Source organism: Callithrix jacchus, chromosome 11 (genome assembly GCF_049354715.1).
Source record: "Callithrix jacchus isolate 240 chromosome 11, calJac240_pri, whole genome shotgun sequence".
Lineage (NCBI taxonomy): Eukaryota > Metazoa > Chordata > Mammalia > Primates > Cebidae > Callithrix > Callithrix jacchus.
This window is the reverse complement of record NC_133512.1, coordinates 107228382-107247989: the sequence shown is the minus strand read 5'-3', so window position 1 is coordinate 107247989 and position 19608 is coordinate 107228382. Positions and strand designations below refer to the sequence as shown.

Sequence of the window (19608 nt, the reverse complement as noted above, 5' to 3'; positions counted from 1 at the left end):
CGAGAACACCACCCCTGGCCACTACTCCTCACTGGGCATTCACATTCAGCACTTCTCTGATGGATGAACTACTGAGACATACTTCAGATTTTTCAAGACAGTTTTAGGGACACAAAGGTTTTCTGCTATTATAAACTTAAGAACTTCAAAATTAGCAAGTTATTTCACATATTATCACATTAGTAATAAAACTATCTTTAAAATAACCATTAAAACAAACATACTGTTCAGTGGTTTCTGAGATTCTTCATTTTCCACCCCCTCTATTCCTGAACTCTCTTCTATCTTCATTTTTGCCTTTTTTGTCCTTCTTTTATCCTCTTCATTTTCACTATCTGCTGTATAAAGACTCTGATCTGTGAAGGGCTGTCTTTCATCTCTGTATCATGAAGGAAAAATAATCAAGTTAGAATATAGTGCAAGACTCTGTAGCCAAACAGTATTTATTCCCCTTTCCCTTAATTTACAAAAAGTATAGAGAATTGAGACACTGTCCCCATATTTCAATGAATTGTGTAACAGTATGCAGTAGGGATCTAAGGTTTGTTTTATTTTTGTTTTTTTGAGACGGGGTCTTGCTCTGTTGCCCTGGTTGGAGTACGGTGGCACAATCATAGTTTACTGTAACTTTGAACTCCTGGGATCAAGTGATCCTCTCACCTCAACTCTCAAGTAGCCAGGACTACAGGCATGTCCACCACATCCAGCTAATTTATTTTTATTTTTTTGTAGAGATGTAGTCTTGCTAAGTTGCCCAGGCTGGTTTTGAACTCCTGGCCTCAAAAGATCCTCCCATACTGGCCTCCCAAATCAACCTGGGATTACAGATGTGAGCGACTGGGCTCACTACGGGTTAAACAGGAGTCCCCAACCCCTGGGCCATAGATTGGCACCAGTCCGTGGCTTGTTAGGAACTGGGCTGTACAGCAGGAGGTGAGTGGTCGGTGAGTAAACATTACCACCTGAGCTCCACCTCCTGTCAGATCAGTAACAGCATTAGATTGTCACAGGAACGTGAACCATATTGTGAACTACACATGTCCAAGAGTTACACACTCCTTACGAGAAACTAATGCCTGATGATCTGAGGCAGAAGAGGTAATCCCAAAACCATCCCCTGGCTGTGAAAAAATTGTTTTCCACAAAACCAGTCCTTTGTGCTAGAAAGGTAGAGGACCCCTGGGTTAAATGAACAAAGGGAACCCAATGAAAATTAATCTATTTGATACTCTGGTTTACTTTACATACTTAATTATTCTTCCATTTGTCAGCAGTAATCGTAGATCATTATCTTTCGCTCTCCATTCGGGTACTGTGGAAGATGGTTGGAGATGTTTGTTGAATTTTCCATTCAGTTTAGAGCTCAAGATGTCCTGAAAGTATAAAAGCAGAACTTACTTCCCATCCGCCCTCAGGTAGCCCTGCTTAACTGAAGGAATACAGTATACCACCACCACTGCCACCACGGCCCTGCATCTCAAAGATACAGACAGCCACCTGGGCTTGGGGATATGCAGCAGTATTGGCACTCCAGAGTTCCTAGAGCCAAAGCAAGAGTATAGCTCATCTTTCTGGAGGACCATTAACTATGAAATACATCATAGAAAGTAAAACATAAAATATGCATAAAATGAATTCAAAGAAATTTCGTTCTTACAGAAAGCTAAAAACGAGCAGCACTGCCTCAGGGTATTTTATCTCTCTTCCCCTTGCTTCTTCCTGCTAAAGTGCTAGCTACTGCCTTTCCATTCACCCATCCTCCACCTATAGTCAGCAACTTACAGGTCACCACACTGCTATCACTAGGAACAAAGGCCACCATGCAACATAAAGGTAGTAGCTGAGTTTTAATGCATAAAAAAGATTTCCTTTTCACAGTGATTTTCCCCTTAGTAATAAATAGAACCTTTCATAATAAACTTAATCTTCTCTGATTAGTTTAGAACAACATAATCTTAAAACAATATAATTACATACAATTTAAAATATTTAAGATACACACACACGTGTGTGTGTATAATTTTTTTTTTTTTTTTTAAGCCAGGATCTAGCTTCGTTGGCCTTAAACTCCTGGGCTCAAGTGATCCTCCTGCCTTAGCCTCCCTAGTAGCTGAGACTGTAGGCCAACACCACAGCACCTGGCTCTTCGATCTTATTCATTTAAAATTGTTGCTTATCCACTACTTGGGATATAAAATTATGGATGATGCAGAGCTCAATACAAAGTCATTGCCATGTTCTTCAAAGGCGCTACACAGATCTCATTACTGCCTCCCACTCTCCCCTTTGTGCAGCAGGCCAGCACTTCACAAAGTTCAATGAGTTTCTTCTGACAGTCTCCCAGTCTAACAGTCCTCCAGGATGACTGTGGGATCAAGTAGAGGCTTTCTGCATTTGCTCTTTCCTCTGCCTGTAATGCTGTTCCTCCAATCACCTTGTAACCATTTGACTTCCTCCTATTTGTTATTCAACTGTCAGTTCAAACCTGAGAGGCTCTCTGACCACCTGAGCTAAATCAGCCAGCTCTACCCCATCCCCCTTTATTCTGTTGTTCTATTGTTTTGTTTTTTTAATAACACTTATAATCTGAAATTTATTATTTTAATATATGTCTCTGTCCCCCCATCCTTCTTGAACAAGGATGGAAGCTTCATGAGGGGTAGGGACTTAAGTTTTGCTCACAATCTTCTCCAGAGCCTAGCAGAAGAAGTGGTACTTGCTAAAGACTCAGTAAACATATCAGCAATCGAATGAGGTCTGTTCATTCAAATTCTACACTAAAAGCTAGAGAAATTAAGCACCACTCCCTGTCACAGGCAAAACTACTAGTTGATCCCTACAATGCTGCAGCAAAGATTAGGCACCAACAATAGTCAGATTCTTCTCTCGTTATTATCCCTTTAAAGAACTAAGTTTCTTTTCGTTGTCATGAAACATAATACTTGCCTCTTCCCATGGACACATCTCTAATCTTTTGAGGACTTCCCTTGTATGGAGCTCTAAGATGTCTAGGTTAGAAGGAGTTCGGACATTATGATCTCGAAGTTTCCTCATCTTTCTTCGGGAATGGTATGGGGAAGTTGCTTCATTTGAGGACCGTGAAACTGGACACGCAGGAGGAATTCCCTGAGATTTAACTGGTTTGCCATTTTCCTCCTTTTAAGAATTAAAATCAGAGTATTTTTATGAGAAGACTATTATATATATACCTGACTAAATAATCATTCATAAAAATATTTTAGAAAACAAAAACCATTCAGTTTAACCATATAAACAACGAAAAAAGACAGGACATCCTAAGCTTCAAACAGTTTTGATGAGACCTTTATTCCCTTCTCTCTCCAACATAATATACTGTGAACATTAGTTTGTTTATTTATTTTTGAGATAGGAAGGATCTTGCTCTTGTCGCCCAGGTTGGAGTGTGGAGTGTAGTGGTGCAATCTTGCCTCACTGCAATCTCCACCTCCTGGGCTCAAGCAATCCTCCCACTTTAGCCTCCCAAGTAGCTGGGACTACAGGTGCATGCCACTGCACCCAGCTTATTTTATTTGTTTTAGAGACAGGGATTTGCCAGGTTGCCCAGGCTGGTCTAGAACTCCTGACCTCATGCAACCCACCTGCCTCGGCCTCCCAAAGTGCTGGGATTACAGGTTTTAGCCACTGCACCTCGCCTGGATTTTCAATCTTATTAAAGGCTGTGTTGCATTCCATTGTATAGATATAGCTTAATTTTCTGACCAAATACTTACTTAGGCTGCTGTTCTTTCTAACAACAAACATTCTTTTCACATACATGTTTGTATAAATCAATAATTACTTTTTAAACCAAAATTATACATCTACATAGTTTTAAAACTTAAATATTCTATAAGCATATCATGAAAAGTTATGCTTTTCCTCTTCCCCATTCCTGACTCCCAATCTCCAGAGGCAACCCCTTGCTATATTTTTTTTTACTGTGGTAACATAAACATAAAATCTGCCATTTTAACGATTTGTAAGTGTACGGTTTAGTGGCATTAAGTAGAGTCACATTACTTGTGCAGCCATCACTGCCATCCATCTCCAGAACCTTCTCATCTGCACAAACTGAAACTGTACTCAGCACACAATAATTTCTCATTCTCCCCTCCCGCCAAACCCCTAGCAACTACTATTCTTGCATTCTCTATGAATTTGACACTTCTGGGAACCTCATATAAGTGGAATTTTATAAAATTTGTCCTTTGGTGACTGGCTTATTTCACTTAGCAAAGTATCTTCAAGGTTCATCCATGCTGTAGCATGTGTCAGCATCTCCTTTTATAAAGCTGAGTAGTATTCCACTGTATATATCACACTTTGTCTATTCACCTGCTGATGGACACTTCAGTTACTTGGTCTACCTTTTGGCTACTGTGGATAATGCTGCTATAAACACAGGTGTACAAATACCTGTTTGAGTCCCTGCTATCAATTCTTTTAGGTATTTAGCCAGGTATTTATCCAACTCTTCTAAATGGTTTTCCCTCTAGTTATTTGCCTTCAAATTACAAAATGACATGTTTATACAGTTTTCAGCTTCAGATATTACTGAATTCCTATCATGCATGATGAAGTCTTAATCCTCACACACCTCTCTTAAACATGCACATACCTCCCTTTCCTTCAATATTCTGTAAGTTGGACTCAGCAAAAATTATCCACTAGAAGAATGAAAACATTCAAACACATTTGGTAATCCATCAATTTTCTATTTTTCTCGGGAGACATCCTTCCTGAATAGGACTGCCAGATAAAGTATAAGATACCCAGTTAAACTTGAACTTCAGGTCATAACAAATATGGATCCTTTCATTCTCCTGACCCATCCTGAACTGGCTGCTCTCTGGGCCAGTCTAATTATTCTTCCAAGTGTATTTTACCACTTTAAATCTGTAATATTGATTTAGAGTTGACTGATATTTTCAGAGATGACACTCTCATTTAATTATTGTTTTACTTCTGTAAGTCAAGATTTATAGTTTTCATACAGAATCATAACTTTTATAGTAAGTTTATTTTTATTTTTTTAATTGCATTTTAGGTTTTGGGGTACATGTGAAGAACATGCAAGACTGTTGCATAGGCACACACACGGCAGTGTGATTTGCTGCCTTCCTCCCCATCACCTATCTGGCATTTCTCCCCAAGCTCTCTCTCCAACTCTCCACTCTCTGCTGTCCCTCCCCTATTTCCCCCACCACCGACAGACCCCAGTGTGTGATGCTCCCCTCCCTGCGTTTTCATTGTTCAACACTCACCTATGAGTAAGAACATGCAGTGTTTGATTTTCTGTTCTTGTGTCAGTTTGCTGAGAATGATGGTTTCCAGGTTCATCCATGTCCCTACAAAGGACACGAACTCATCTTTTTTGATGGCTGCATAGTATTCCATGGTGTATATGTACCACATTTTCCCTGTCCAGTCTATCATTGAAGGTCTTTGCTCTTATAAACAGTGCTGCAATGAACATTCATGTGCATGTGTCCTTATAGTAGAACAATTTATAATCCTTTGGCTATATACCCAGTAATGGGATTGCTGGGTCAAATGGAATTTCTATTTCTAGGTCCTTGAGGAATCGCCACACTGTCTTCCACAATGGTTGAACTAATTTACACTCCCACCAACAGTGTAAAAGTGTTCCTATTTCTCCACATCCTCTCCAGCATCTGTTGTCTCCAGATTTTTTAATGATCGCCATTCTAACTGGCATGAGATGGTATCTCAAAGTAGTTTTGATTTGCATTTCTCTTATGACCAGTGATGATGAGCATTTTTTCATATGTTTCTTGGCCTCATGTATGTCTTCTTTTATAAAGTGTCTGTTCATATCCTTCACCTACTTTTAAATGGACTTGTTTTTTTCTTGTAAATCTGTTTTAGTTCTTTGTGGATTAGCCCTTTGTCAGATGGGTAGATTGCAAAAATTTTTTTCCCATTCTGGTGATTGTCGATTCACTCTAATGACTGTTTCTTTTGCTTTTCAGAAGTTGTGGAGTTTGATTAGGTCCCATTTGTCTATTTTGGCTTTTGTTGCCAATGCTTTTGGTGTTTTAGTCATGAAGTCCTTGTCTATGCCTATGTCTTGAATGGTTTTGCCTAGATTTTCTTCTAGGGTTTTTATGGTGTTAGTTCTTATGTTTAAGTCTTTAATCCATCTGGAGTTAATTTTAGTGTAAGGTGTCAGGAAGGGGTCCAGTTTCTGCTTTCTGCACATAGCTAGCCAGTTTTCCCAACACCATTTATTAAACAGGGAATCCTTTCCCTATTGCTTTTGTCATGTTTGTCAAAGATCAGATGGCTGTAGATGTGTGGTGTTGCCTTTGAGGCCTCTGTTCTGTTCCATTGGTCTATATCTCTGTTTTGGTACCAGTACCATGCTGTTTTGATTACTGTAGCCTTGCAGTATAGTTTGAAGTCTGGTAGTGTGATGCCTCCAGTTTGTTCTTTTTTGCTTAGAATTGACTTGGCTATGTGAACTCTCTTTTGGTTCCATATGAAGTTTAAGGTGGTTTTTTCCAGTTCTGTGAAGAAGGTCACTGGTAGCTTGATGGGGATAGCACTGAATCTGTAAATTACTTTTGGCAGTATGGCCAATTTCACAATATTGATTCTTCTTAACCATGAGCATGGAATGTTTCTCCATCTGTTTGTGTCCTCTTTTATTTCTTTGAGCAGTGGTTTGCAGTTCTCCTTGAAGAGGTCCTCTACATTCCTTGTTAGTTGTATTCCTATTTTATTCTCTTTGTAGCAATTGTGAATGGCAGTTCGTTCTTGATTTGGTTCTCTTTAAGTCTGTCATTGGTGTATAGGAATGCTTGTGATTTTTGCACATTGATTTTGTATCCTGAGACTTTGCTGAAGTTGCTCATCAGTTTCAGGAGATTTGGGGCTGAAACAATGGGGTCTTCTAAATATACAGTCATGTCGTCTGCAAATGGAGATAGTTTGACTTCCTCCTTTCCTAATTGAATACGCTTAATTTCTTTTTTTTTTTTTGCCTGATTGCTCTGGTAGAACTTCCAATATTATATTGAATAGGAGTGGTGAAAGAGGGCACCCTTGTCTAGTGCCAGATTTCAAAGGGAATGATTCCAGTTTTTGCGCATTCAGTATGATATTGGCTCTTGGTTTGTCATAAATAGCTTTTATTATTTTGAGATACATTCCATCAATACCTAGTTTATTTAGGGTTTGTAGCATAAAGGGCTGTTGAATTTTGTCAAAGGCCTTCTCTGCATCAATTGAGATAATCATGTGGTTTTTGTTTTTGGTTCTGTTTGTGTGGTGAATTACGTTTATACACTTGCGTATGTTGAACCAGCTTTGCATCCCTGGGATGAATCCTACTTCATCATGGTGGATAAGCTTTTTGACGTGCTGTTGCAATCGGTTTGCCAGTATTTTATTGAAGATTTTTGCATCTATGTTCATCATGGATATTGACCTTAAGTTTTCTTTTCTTGTTGAGTCTCTGCTGGGTTTTGGTATCAGGATGATGTTGGTCTCATAAAATGATTTGGAAGGATTCCCTCTTTTTGGATTATTTGGAATAGTCTCAGAAGGAATGGTACCAGCTCCTCTTTGTGTGTCTGGTAGAATTCGGCTGTGAACCAATCTGGACATGGGCTTTTTTTGGGTGGTAGGCTATTAATTGCTGCCTCAACTTCACACCTTGTTATTGGTCTATTCAGGGTTTTGACTTCTTCCTGGTATAGGTTTGGGAGGATGCAAGAGTCCAGGAATTTATCCATTTCTTCCAGGTTTACTAATTTATGTGCATAGAGTTGTTTGTAATAATCTCTGATGATGGTTTGTATTTCTGTGGAATCTGTGGTGATATCCCCTTTATTGTTTTTTATTGCATCTATTTGATTATTCTCTCTTATTAATCTAGCGAGTGGTCTATTTTGTTGATCTTTTTGAAAAACCAGCTCCTGGATTTATTTCTTGAAGTGTTTTTTGTGTCCCTATCTCCTTCAGTTCTGCTCTGATCTTAGTTATTTCTTGTCTTCTGCTAGCTTTTGAGTTTTTTTGATCTTGCTCCTCTAGCTCTTGCAATTCTGACAACAGGGTGTCGATTTTAGATCTTTCCTTGCTTCTCATATGGGCATTTATTGCTATATATTTTCCTCTATTAGAGACTGCTTTAAATGTGTCCCAGAGATTCTGGTATGTCGTGTCTTCGTTCTCATTGGTTTCAAAGAACCTCTTTATTTCTGCCTTCATTTCATTGTTTATCTAGTCAACATTCAAGAGCCTGTTGTTCAGTTTCCATGAAGTTGTGCAGTTCTGAGTTAGTTTCTGAATTCTGAGTTCTAACTTGATTGCATTGTGGTCTGAGAGACTGTTTGTTATGATTTCTATTCTTTTGCATTTGCTGAGGAGTGATTTACTTCCAATTATGTGGTCAGTTTTAGAGTAGGTGTGATGTGGTGCTGAGAAGAATGTATATTCTCTGGATTTGGGGTGGAGAGTTCTGTAAATGTCTATTAGGTTTGCTTGGCCCAGGTCTGAGTTCAAGTCCTGATATTCTTGTTAATTTTTTGTCTCGTTGATTTGTCTAATATTGACAATGGGGTGTTAAAAGTCTCCCACTATTATTGTGTGGGAGTCTAAGTCTCTTTGTAAGTCATTAAGAACTTGCTTTATGTATGTGGGTGCTCCTGTATTGGGTATGTATATATTTAGAATCATTGGCTCTTCTTGTTGCATTGATCCTTTTACCATTATGTAATGTCCTTCTTTGTCTCTTTTGATCTTTGTTGATTTAAAATCTGTTTTATCAGAGATGAGAATTACAACTCCTGCTTTTTTTTTTTTTTTTTGCTCTACATTTGCTTGGTAAATCTTCCTCCATCCCTTTATTTCGAGCCTTTGTGGATCCTTGCATGTGAGATGGATTTCCTGGATACAGCACGCCGATGGGTTTTGGCTTTTTATCCAATTTGCCAGTCTATGTCTTTTGATTGGGGCGTTTAGCACATTTACATTTAGGGTTAATATTGTTATGTGTGAATTTGATTCTGCCATTTTGATGCTAGTTGGCTGTTTTGCCTGTTAGTTGATGCAGTTTCTTCAATGTGTCAATGCTCTTTACCATTTGGTATGTAATTGGAGTGGCTGGTACTGATTGTTCCTTTCTATGTTTAGTGCTTCTATCAGGAGCTCTTGTAAAGCAGGCCCGGTGGTGATGAAATCTTTAACTGCTTGTTCATAAAGGATTTTATTTCTCCTTCACTTATGAAGCTTAGTTTGGCTGGATATGAAATTCTAGGTTGAAAGTTCTTTTTCTTAAGGATGTTGAATATTGGCCCTCACTCTCTTCTGGCTTGTTGGATTTCTGCTGAGAGATCTGCTGTGAGTCTGATGGGCTTCCCTTTGTGGATAACCCAACCTTTTTCTCTGGCTGCCCTTTGCACTTTCTCCTTCATTTCAACCCTGGTGAATCTGACAATTATGTGCCTTGGGGTTTCTCTTCTTGAGGAATATCTTTGTGGTGTTCTCTGTATTTCCTGGACTTGAATGTTGGTCTATCTCACTAGGTTGGGTAAGTTCTCCTGGAGAATATCCTGAAGAGTGTTTTCCACCTGGATTCATTCTCCCCGTCACATTCAGGTACACCAATCAAATGTAGATTAGGTCTTTTCACTAATCCCGTATTTCTTGGAGGCTTTGTTCATTTCTTTTCACTCTTTTTTGTCTAATATTGCCTTCTCATTTTATTTTGAGTTGATCTTCAATCTCTGATATCCTTTCTTCTGCTTGGTCGATTCGGCTATTGAAACTTTTGTATGCTTTGCGAAGTTCTTGTGTGTTTTTCAGCTCCATCAAGTTATTTATGTTCTTCTCTAAGCTGGTTATTCTAGTTATCATTTTGTCAAATCTTTTTTCAAGGTTCTTAGTTTCTTTGCATTGGGTTAGAACACGTTCTTTTAGCTCAGAGAAGTTTCTTGTTACCCACCTTCTGAAGCCTGTTTCTGTCAATTCATCATACTCATTCTCCATCCAGCTTTGTTCCCTTGCAGGTGAGGAGTTGTGATCCCTTGTAGAAGGAGAGGGGTTCTGGTTCTTGGTCTTTTCATTCTTTTTGCGCTGGTTTCTTCCCATCCTTGTGGATTTATCCACCTGTTGTCTTTGTAGTTGTTGACTTTCAGACTGGGTCTCTGAGTGGACGTCCAGTTTGTTGATGATGAAGTTACTTCTTTCCGTTTCTTGGTTTTCCTTATAACAGTCAGGCCCCTCTGCTGTAAGACTGCTGAGGTCCACTCCAGGCCCTGCTTGCCTGGGGACCACCTGGCAAGAAACCACCAGTTTCTTCTTCTGCCATCTTTGTCCCAGAAGGATACCCGCCAGACGTCAGTCTGAGCTCTAATTTATGAGGTGACTCTTTGGATATACTAGGGTCAGGGAGCTGCTTGAGGAGACACTCTGTCCTTTATAGGAACTCAAGTGCTGAGCTGTGAGCTCCATTCATTCAGAGCTGCTGGGCAGGTACATTTAAGTCTGCTACAGCAGAACTCACAGAAGCCTTTTTTTTTCCCCCCAGGTACTCTGTCCCGGGGAGTTAGGGCTTTATTTATAAGTTTCTGTCATGCTGCGTCCTTTTTTCCAGGCTGCCCTGTCCAGTGAGGAGGCAGCCTAGTCACAGTCTGCCTGCAGAGACTTGGCTGAGCTGCTGTGGGCTCCGCCCAGCTGCCGTGTGAACTTCCCTGCAGTCCTGTTTATATGGGTATTGTTAGAACTGCCTCGGCAATGGCAGGCTGCCTCAGCCATGGTGGAGTACCTCCATAGTGGTGGACTGCCTTGGTAACAGCGGACGCCTCTCCCCCACAGAGCTGGACCATCCCAGGTTCAGCTGTGCTTGCTGTGAAACTCTCAATCCAGAGCATTTCAGATTGCTCTTTTTTTTGTGGGGGTGGGACCAGCTGAGCCTGATCACCTGGCTCCCTGCCTCAGAACCCTTTTTATTTATTTATTTATTTATTTATTTTCAGTTGAACTAGTGATTCTGTCTCCCAGTTGTTCCAGTTGCCTGTTGAAAAGGCGCTGGGATCTGTGTGATTTCCCGTGTGGTGACCCACTGCGCTGGCTGAAACAGTCGCGCAGAGATTCGTGGTGCTTTTTTGCCTGGCAATCTTCTGGCCTGGCTCCATGTTTCAGTCCCCTTTTTATCAGTTAAATGGGCGACTCTGTCTCCCAGGAGCTCCAATCGCCAGTTAAAACGGCACCCGGACCTGTGTATTTTGTGTGGAGACACGCCATGCTGGACACCCGTGGGGCTCCTCCACCTGGGAATCTCCTGGTCTGTGGGCAATAAAAATCCTACAGTGGCTCACGCCTGTAATCCCAGCACTTGGGAGGCCAAGGTGGGTGGATGACCTGAAGTCAGGAGTTCAAGATCAGCCTGACCAATATGGTGAAACCCCATCTTTAAATAAAAAAAAAAAAAAAATCCGTCTGGAAATGCGGCATCCACACCCTCCACGCTTTTGCTGGGAACTACAATCCTGAGCTGCTCCTAATCAGCCATTTTAGTAAGTTTATTCTTAGTTTTGGTTATCATGCATGGGATTTATATATGTATAAACTTACATATATATTTAAAATCAGATATGACTTTTGATACTAAATCACTTTAAATGTGATTATTATAACACTTTAAAAACAAGATAGTTTTCAACTACATCTGAACACATTGAGAATTACACAAACTATTCTAACCATGGATATTAAACCCAGCATTTGAATATTTTGTAAATGTATACCTCTTTCCATTCTCCAAATGCAGCCCTATTATAAGTTGTTAAATCATCAGTTGGCCTCCATTCCTCCACCTAATTTCCTGTCAACTTAAGCTAGACACTAACAGAACCATGTTCTTGAATAATTACTTTAAAACACTCTTTAACACTGAGGATAGCTCTTAATTAAAAAATTAAAATAAACCTAATCAGATTTTATGAACTTTTAATAAAGGGCATTTACTGAACCATCTCCCTGCCTCATTTCACTATCATCCCCTCTCCACCCCAGCTTCCCTAGCTTGACCCACCTTACATTTCTTCTCTTGTTCTAATTACTTAAATATGTATTCATCTCTGGGTTGCTGAAATTAACTGGATCTGAAAGTCTACTGTTTATTCTCCGTATTTTTTATTTTTTTAAAGTATCCTAAAGTAAACTGATAACTGTTTCTTTAATCAGAATACAATATTATAAATTTCTCTCTAGGATTTTAGAGGCCTGAAAACCTGAGAAACCTCCAAAGACTCAGCTCATTATATTTCTTCTAGGTGTATAAGGGTTTTCAGATATTTGTAGGGTGAGAAGAGATTCATTTGCTTCTCAAAGCAGGTAGTAATCAAACATTTACATGACAGTTTCTACTCTTACCTCTATTGCTCGAATTACTTTAGAAAGTTCTTTAATAAGGTGTCCAGGTCTAACGTTGTCTGGAATTTCAAAGGCATGTTCAGATACAAGCTGTATTTGGATTAACAAAAATAAGAAAACCAAATTTACTTACACTTTAATATGTAAAACAAATTTAACCAGTTCTCTAGACTTTATAGACATCATTTTCATACACTAGTAAGCCAGGCTTCAGAGTTTGTGTAGCTGGTATAATGCCTTCTAAGGAGATTCTCATTAACATATAAAACCCTCTTAGATTGTGTTAAAAACAGACTTGTCTCACAGTGAATTTTGCTTTACATTGAGTAGTAACCTTGTACTCTACTCCTCAAAGCCTACTGTAATTCTAACTACTACTACTTATTAGTAAAGTAACAAATTAAGCTTAACATTTAATTCATAATGCATAAGGATTTTTAAGGAGAACACAGGCATTAACATAATCCTAGTTTCTCTTACGAAATCTAATTTGAATAAATCTTTGTATTTTTTTTTTTCTTTTAATAGTCAAACCTAAAAGAGAAAAAAGATCCCATCAACAGGAAAGGGGAAGGCTGGGCACAGTGACTCATGCCTATAATCCCAGCCCTTTGGAGGCTGATGCAGGTCAATCACCTGAGGTCAGGAGTTAGAGACCAGCCTGCTGGCCAGTAGCAGAGATGGTGAAACCTGTCTCTACTAAAAATAGAAAAATTAGTCAGGCATAGTGGTGCAAACCTATAATCCCAGCTACTGGGGAGGCTGAGACAGGAGAATTGTTTGAACCCAAGAGGCAGAAGCTGCAGTGATACAAGATCTTGCCATTGCACTCCACCCTGGGTGACAGAGCAATACTCCATCTCAAAAAAAAAAAAGGGGGGGAGGGAGGAGTGGAATTAATTGGTGGGTTACCATATCTACTGAATTGCAAACTAATGCCATTATTATGTCTATTTCCAAATTCTAATATCTAGATCTAAGAATAATATGAATTTTTTAGACACTCTCAACATGCTAGTTTCTGCTTCTGCTTTATATATTCTACTTGGTTTTAGCATCATTTGTTAAAACAAAAGTAATATAATATTTCTAATGCTGTGCTCTGATACTGTTAAGTATATTACAAGCATTAACTCATTTAAACCTTTAAATACCACTATGACATGGATAGTACTATTATTCCCATTTTATAATCGACAGAACTAAGGCACAGAAGTCAGGTAATTTCCCCAAAGTCATGAAGCTAGTTTATTAGTAGCAAAGCTGAGCTTTGATTCCAAACATCTACTCCAGAATCCATGCTCTTAATCACTATGCTGAGCTGATTCTCATCTTAAAAACAAATTTAATAAGATAGGTAATGTAAATATATTTGGTAAAATGCACTGCAAATGTATTAAAGAATTTATTATTGATAACTAATTTTACTATGCATCAAAATCACCTAAGAAGTTTGTTAAAAACAGAGGTTCAGATCCTAACCCAAATCTATTAAATAGAATCTTTAGAGGAAGATCCAGGGATTTTATTTTTATAAAAGCTCTAGGCTGGGCGTGGTGGGTCATGCCTGTAATCCTAGCACTTTGGGAGGCCAAGGTGGGTGGATCGCCTGAGGTCAGGAGTTCACCAACCTGGCCAACATGGAGAAACCCTGTCTCTACTAAAAATAACAAGTATCAGCCAGGCATGGTGGTGCACGCCTGTAACCCCAATTACTCAGGAGACTGAGGTAGGAGAAATGCTTGAAGCTGCAAGGCAGACGTTGCAGTGAACTGAGACTCAGTTACATGCCAGCCTGGGCAATAGAGCAAGATTCTGTCTCAAAAGAAACAAAAAACAAAACAAAACAAAAAAAAGCTCTAAAGGCAATTCTGATAAAGTCACGAATTTGGGAACCACATGTATAAAGACTTCAGTAGGAAATTATGCAGCTTTAGCAACATATGCTTTATTTTGTTATTATCTTGTTAAACAGTTTTAAATTTGCTTATGGCTTTTGTTGTCACTTAGACAGTAAGGCCTTTCACAGTGGAGGACATGATTTTTATTTTCCTGAATGCTTCCACAGTGTTGTGCTCTAGTAGATATGTAGCAATCATAATAAAGTGAAGAGAGAGTATAAAATCGTTGGTACAGTAACATTAGTTACTGTCTCCCAGTATTTCTTAAAAGCAAGGTTTTGGTTTTTTTTGAGATGGAGTCTCGCTCTGTTGCCCAGTCTAGAGTGCAGTAGTGCAATCTCAGCTCATTGCAACCTCTGCCTCACAGATTTAAGTGATTCTCCTGCCTAAGCCTCCTGGGTAGCTGGGTCTACAGGCCTGGGCCACCACACCTGCTAATTTTTTGTATCTTTAGTAAAGATGGGGTTTCACCGTATTGGCCAGGCTGGTCTCAAACTACTGACCTCATGATCTGCCAGCCTTGGCCTCCAAAAGTGTTGGAATTACAGGCATAAACCACGATGCCCAACCTAAAAGCAAGATTTTTATGTCAAGGGGACATTCAAGAAATTAATATGGACACAGCCGGGTACAGTGGCTCATTACTGAAATCCCAGCACTTTGGGAGGCCAATTTGGGTGGATCACCTGAGATCAGGAGCTCAAGACCAGCCTGGCCAACTTGGCAAAACCTCATCTCTCTCAAAAAATACAAAAATTAGCTGGGCGTGGTGCCATGCACCTGTACAGCTACTTGGGAGGCTAAGGAGAAGAACTGCTTGAACCTGGGAGGTGGAGGTTGCAGTGAGCCAGGATCACACCACTGCAGTCCAGCCTGAGCAACAGATCGAGACTCGTAAAAAATAATAGAAGAAATTAATATGAACATGTATTTTCATCAGCTCACATATAGCTGTATCACTTATTAAAGCATTATGTGCAAAGGTTCATTATAATAAAGATGAGAAAGACAGTCCCTGTTCAAGAGCTCACAGACCCAGCTGAAGGAAACATAGATATATTTATTACCTTATAAACATTTGTTTTAAGCCCAGCGGCACCAGAAATACAGCATGGATGCATAAGGGAAGGAAACACTAACTCCAAATGGAAATCTGGAGGTGGTGGGATTCAAATGCAAACAACTAGCTCATATTTTAGTGAAAATAGAAAGCTCATGCTTGAAATTTGGACTCTCCTTTCCTTAGCTTTTATATAAATCTAGCAGAGTGGTAAGGAGTATAGGCTTTGAAATCCCACAGATTTAAGTTTTAAGTCCTAGCTTCACCAGTTCTCTTGGGCAAGTTATTTAACTCTTTGAACCTCAGCTTTCCCATATGCAGAATGGTGGTACCAATAGCACCCAGACTCATACAGTTGGCTTTGAGGATTAAGTGAAATCATGTGTATATAGACTAAGCACAGTGCTCTCAGCACATTATAAGGGCTCAATGTTATTTATTATTATTCTATATCTGTATGTTCATTTCTTAGTCAATTTCCTAAATATACTTGAATTACTTTCTTTTCCAGATCAACGATTAAAGAAATACCTAAATACTATATTCTCATAACAGAAACCAGTACATTTGTATATACTGCATAATAAAATGCAGGTTTATATAAAGCATGATTTCTTTTTGAGAACTGAGTCTTGCTCTGTCGCCCAGGCTGAAGTGCAATGGCATGATCTTGGCTCACTGCAACCTCCGCCTCCTGTGTTCAAGCAATTGTCCTGCCTCAGCCTCCCGAGTAGCTGGGATTACAGGCACCCGCCACTATGCCCAGTTAATTTTTTTGTTTATAGTAGAGGTAGGGTTTTACCATGTTAGTCAGGCTGGTCCCAAACTCCTGACCTCAGGTGATCTACCTGCCTCGGCCTCCCAAAGTGCTAGTATTAAAGGCGTGAGCCGTCGCCTGGCCATAAAGCATGATTTCTATTCCCTCTACTATTGGCACTCACAAGTGCTGCCAAAATAGCACAAGTACTCTATTTTCGTGATCTTGCCACATAAAACAGTGATTTCACTATTGAAACAACTTACTTCTTTTTTCATCCATAATTTTAAAGCAGTATGCAGTGCTTTCACTCCTTGTACTAGGTAAGTTTGAGGCTGGAAACCATCTTCTCTCAGTTCTGTAGGAATGGAAATGGGGATGGAAAAAAAAAACGTTAAAATGTTCTAAAGTTAAAGGGATTAACTTCAGATTTTTAGTAACCACCAAATATAAAACTATACAACTTCCAAATTAAAAAGATAAAAAAGTGAAATATGAAATGATCAATTCAAAAAGACAAAGAAACAGAATTACATTAAATGTAATTCATTTACTACTCCAGTTAAAAGAAAGACCATTTCATTGGATTTAATTTTTTGTGTAGAGATGGGGTCTCAGTATGTTGCCCAGGCTGGTCTCAAACTCCTGGCTTCAAGCAGTCCTCCAGCCTTGGCCTCCCAAAGAGCTAGAATTACAGGCGTGAGCCGTTGTATCTGGCCAGATTTTAAAATAAGCTAAATATGCATACATACCATATTAAAAAATATAGGAGGGTTTCAAATAAAAAGATGGGCAAAAGATACCAAGCTTCCAAAAGAAAGGTGGTGTAACTGTCATTAATATAAAGGGTTATTTCATAATGACCAAGGATTCAATTCACCAGAAAGACGTATGTAACCATTTAGAATTTGTGCTCAATAACACAGTATGAAAATATACAAAGCAGTAACTAGACAGAACTACATGGAGAAATAACTCCACAATCACAGTGGAAGATTTTCAAATATTTCTCTTGGTAAGAGATAGAGGAGGTGAACTAAAAAAAATCAGTAGACATATATTCAATTTGAACAACATAAAACTTGATTAAATGGCCATAAATAGGATATTATACCCAGCAACTGCAGAATACACATTCTTTTCAAACACACACAGAACACTTACACAATTCATCCATATTCCAGAACCATAAACAAGTCTCATCAAAGTCCAAGATCTAAATCATATATATGTTCATAATGCAGGTAAGCTAAAGAAAGCCTATATGTTTAGAAATTAAGAATGCAGATATTATGAAATAGCCTGCTAACATACAGGTCAAAGAAAAACATTGGAAATCAGACAATATGTTGCTTAAACAATAATAAAAACATATCAAAATGTGTTATATACTATACATGCAGAGAAATGTATAGCTTTAAATACTTATGTTAGACAAGAAGGCTAAAAATTAATGAGCTGAAGACCCACATAAAACTTTTAATACCAAAAAACCTGATAAAAATAATAAGCATAAATTAACAAAACAGTAAACAGAGCCTCAAACGGGGTCTTTAAAAAAGTAACAAAATTAATATAAAGAGAAAACAGGCACAAATATCCAGGTATGGAGAATAGAAATAATGTCATTACAAATGCCACAGATATTCAGTAGGTAAGAAGGTAACATGAAGAACTTTATTACTTTTGCACCAATCCGGTAATAAAAATAAAAAATAATTTTTGAAAAAGAGCTTTATGCCAACAAATGTCAAATTTTAGATGTAATTTCTAGATATATAAGAAAATAATTTATACAAATGAACTCAATAATTAGCCAGTAAAGCTTTAGAGTCCTTTAATCACTAAAGACACTGACTCAGCAGTCAAAAATCTTCCCACAAAGAAAACCATAGATCCAGATCATCAGTGAGTTCTACTGTTATTCAAGAAAGAATTCATTCCAATCGTACAAACACTTCTCCAGAGATCAGAAACAGAAGGAACAATCTCAACATTTTGTCTGAGGCTAGCATAACTTTCATATCAAAATCTAACAAGGACAGTATGGGAAAACAAATTTCACTCACGTGCCAAAATGCATACAGTCTATGTAATATGTAAATATATAGAACATATAAAATATATAGAATATAAACAATATACTAACCTAGTAGTATATAAAAATTATAGGTTGGGTTAATATTAGAAAATCAATTAATATAACCGCTAAATTAAAAGGTTAAAGAAGAAATAACTTTTCATATATGCAGGCAAAGCTTTTCGTAAAATTCAACTACAACTGATCATTTTTAAAAAGAAAGGAAAAAAAACCCTTCTAGCTAACTTAGAATAGACAAGGACTTCCTAAACCTGATAAAGGTTATCAACAAAAAGCCTACAACAAAGGTAATAATGGCAAAAGATTGAAAGCTTTCCTTCTGAGACCTAGAACAAAGATACAGCTGCCCACCTTTGCCATTTCTATTCACTATTTCCCTGGAGGTCCTAGATAACCTGGTAAAGCAATGAAAAAAAAAAAGATACAAATATTAGAAAAGAAGGAACAAAACTGTCATTATTCACTGAGGCTGTATATGACTGTATATTAGAGAATCAAAAAAAGCCTCAGATGATTAAATAATAGTTTTTCGTTTTGTTTTGTTTTTGAGATGGAGTCTCACTCTGTTGCCCAGGTTGGAGTGCAGTGGCGCTATTTTGGCTCACTGCAACCTCTGCCTCCAGGGTTCAAGCAACTCCCCTGCCTCAGCCTCCCGAGTAGCTGGAATTACAAGCATGCACCACCATGTATGGCTAATATTTCTGTATTTTTTTTAGTAGAGGTGGGGTTTCACCATATTGGCCAGGCTGGTTGGTCTCTTACTTCTGACCTTGTGATCCACCTGCCTTAGCTTCCCAAAGTGCTGGGATTACAGACATAAGCCACTATGCCCAGTCAAATAATCATTTTTAAGAAGGTTGCTAAAATCAGTATAAAAATTAACTGCTTTTGTATTCCAGAATCACATGGTAAGTTGAAACATATGAAATTGCTAATATTTGACTATTTTTGAAGTACAAAAACAAATTTCATGTGAGTTCAACCATATGTATATAAATACATAGGAATGATTTATATGGTTTGGATCTGTGTCCCCACTGAAATCTCATGTTCAGTTGTAATCCCTAATTATTGGAAGTGGGGCCTGGTGGGAGGTGGTTTGATCAGGAGCTGGATCCTTCATGAATGGTTCTGCATCATCCTCTTGGTGCTGTTCTCGTGACAAGTGAGTTCTTACGAGGTCTGGTTGTTTTAAAGTATATAGCATCTCTCCCTTCACCCTAACTTGCTCCTGCTCCCCTTCTGCCTTCCACCATGGTTATGTCTCCTGAGGCCTCCCCAGAAGCTGAGCAGATGCTAGCATCGTGCTTCCTGTACAGCCTGAGGAACACTGAGCCAATCAAACCTCTTTTTTTTTATAAATTAC

General features: G+C 38.6%; 1 protein-coding gene across 2 annotated transcripts in view; it reads right to left on the bottom strand.

Moving 5' to 3' along the window:
* KDM7A (lysine demethylase 7A) overlaps positions 1-19608 on the bottom strand; it is a 96976-nt gene that overhangs the window by 13185 nt on the left and 64183 nt on the right. For both annotated transcript variants that reach the window (XM_002751936.6, XM_078343635.1), the window contains exons 10-14: positions 16408-16499; positions 12424-12513; positions 2947-3156; positions 1249-1373; positions 225-379 (exon numbers count right to left, since the gene is read on the bottom strand). In XM_002751936.6, the coding sequence (XP_002751982.1) occupies positions 225-379; positions 1249-1373; positions 2947-3156; positions 12424-12513; positions 16408-16499 (672 nt within the window). The remainder of the gene's footprint in view (positions 1-224; positions 380-1248; positions 1374-2946; positions 3157-12423; positions 12514-16407; positions 16500-19608) is intronic.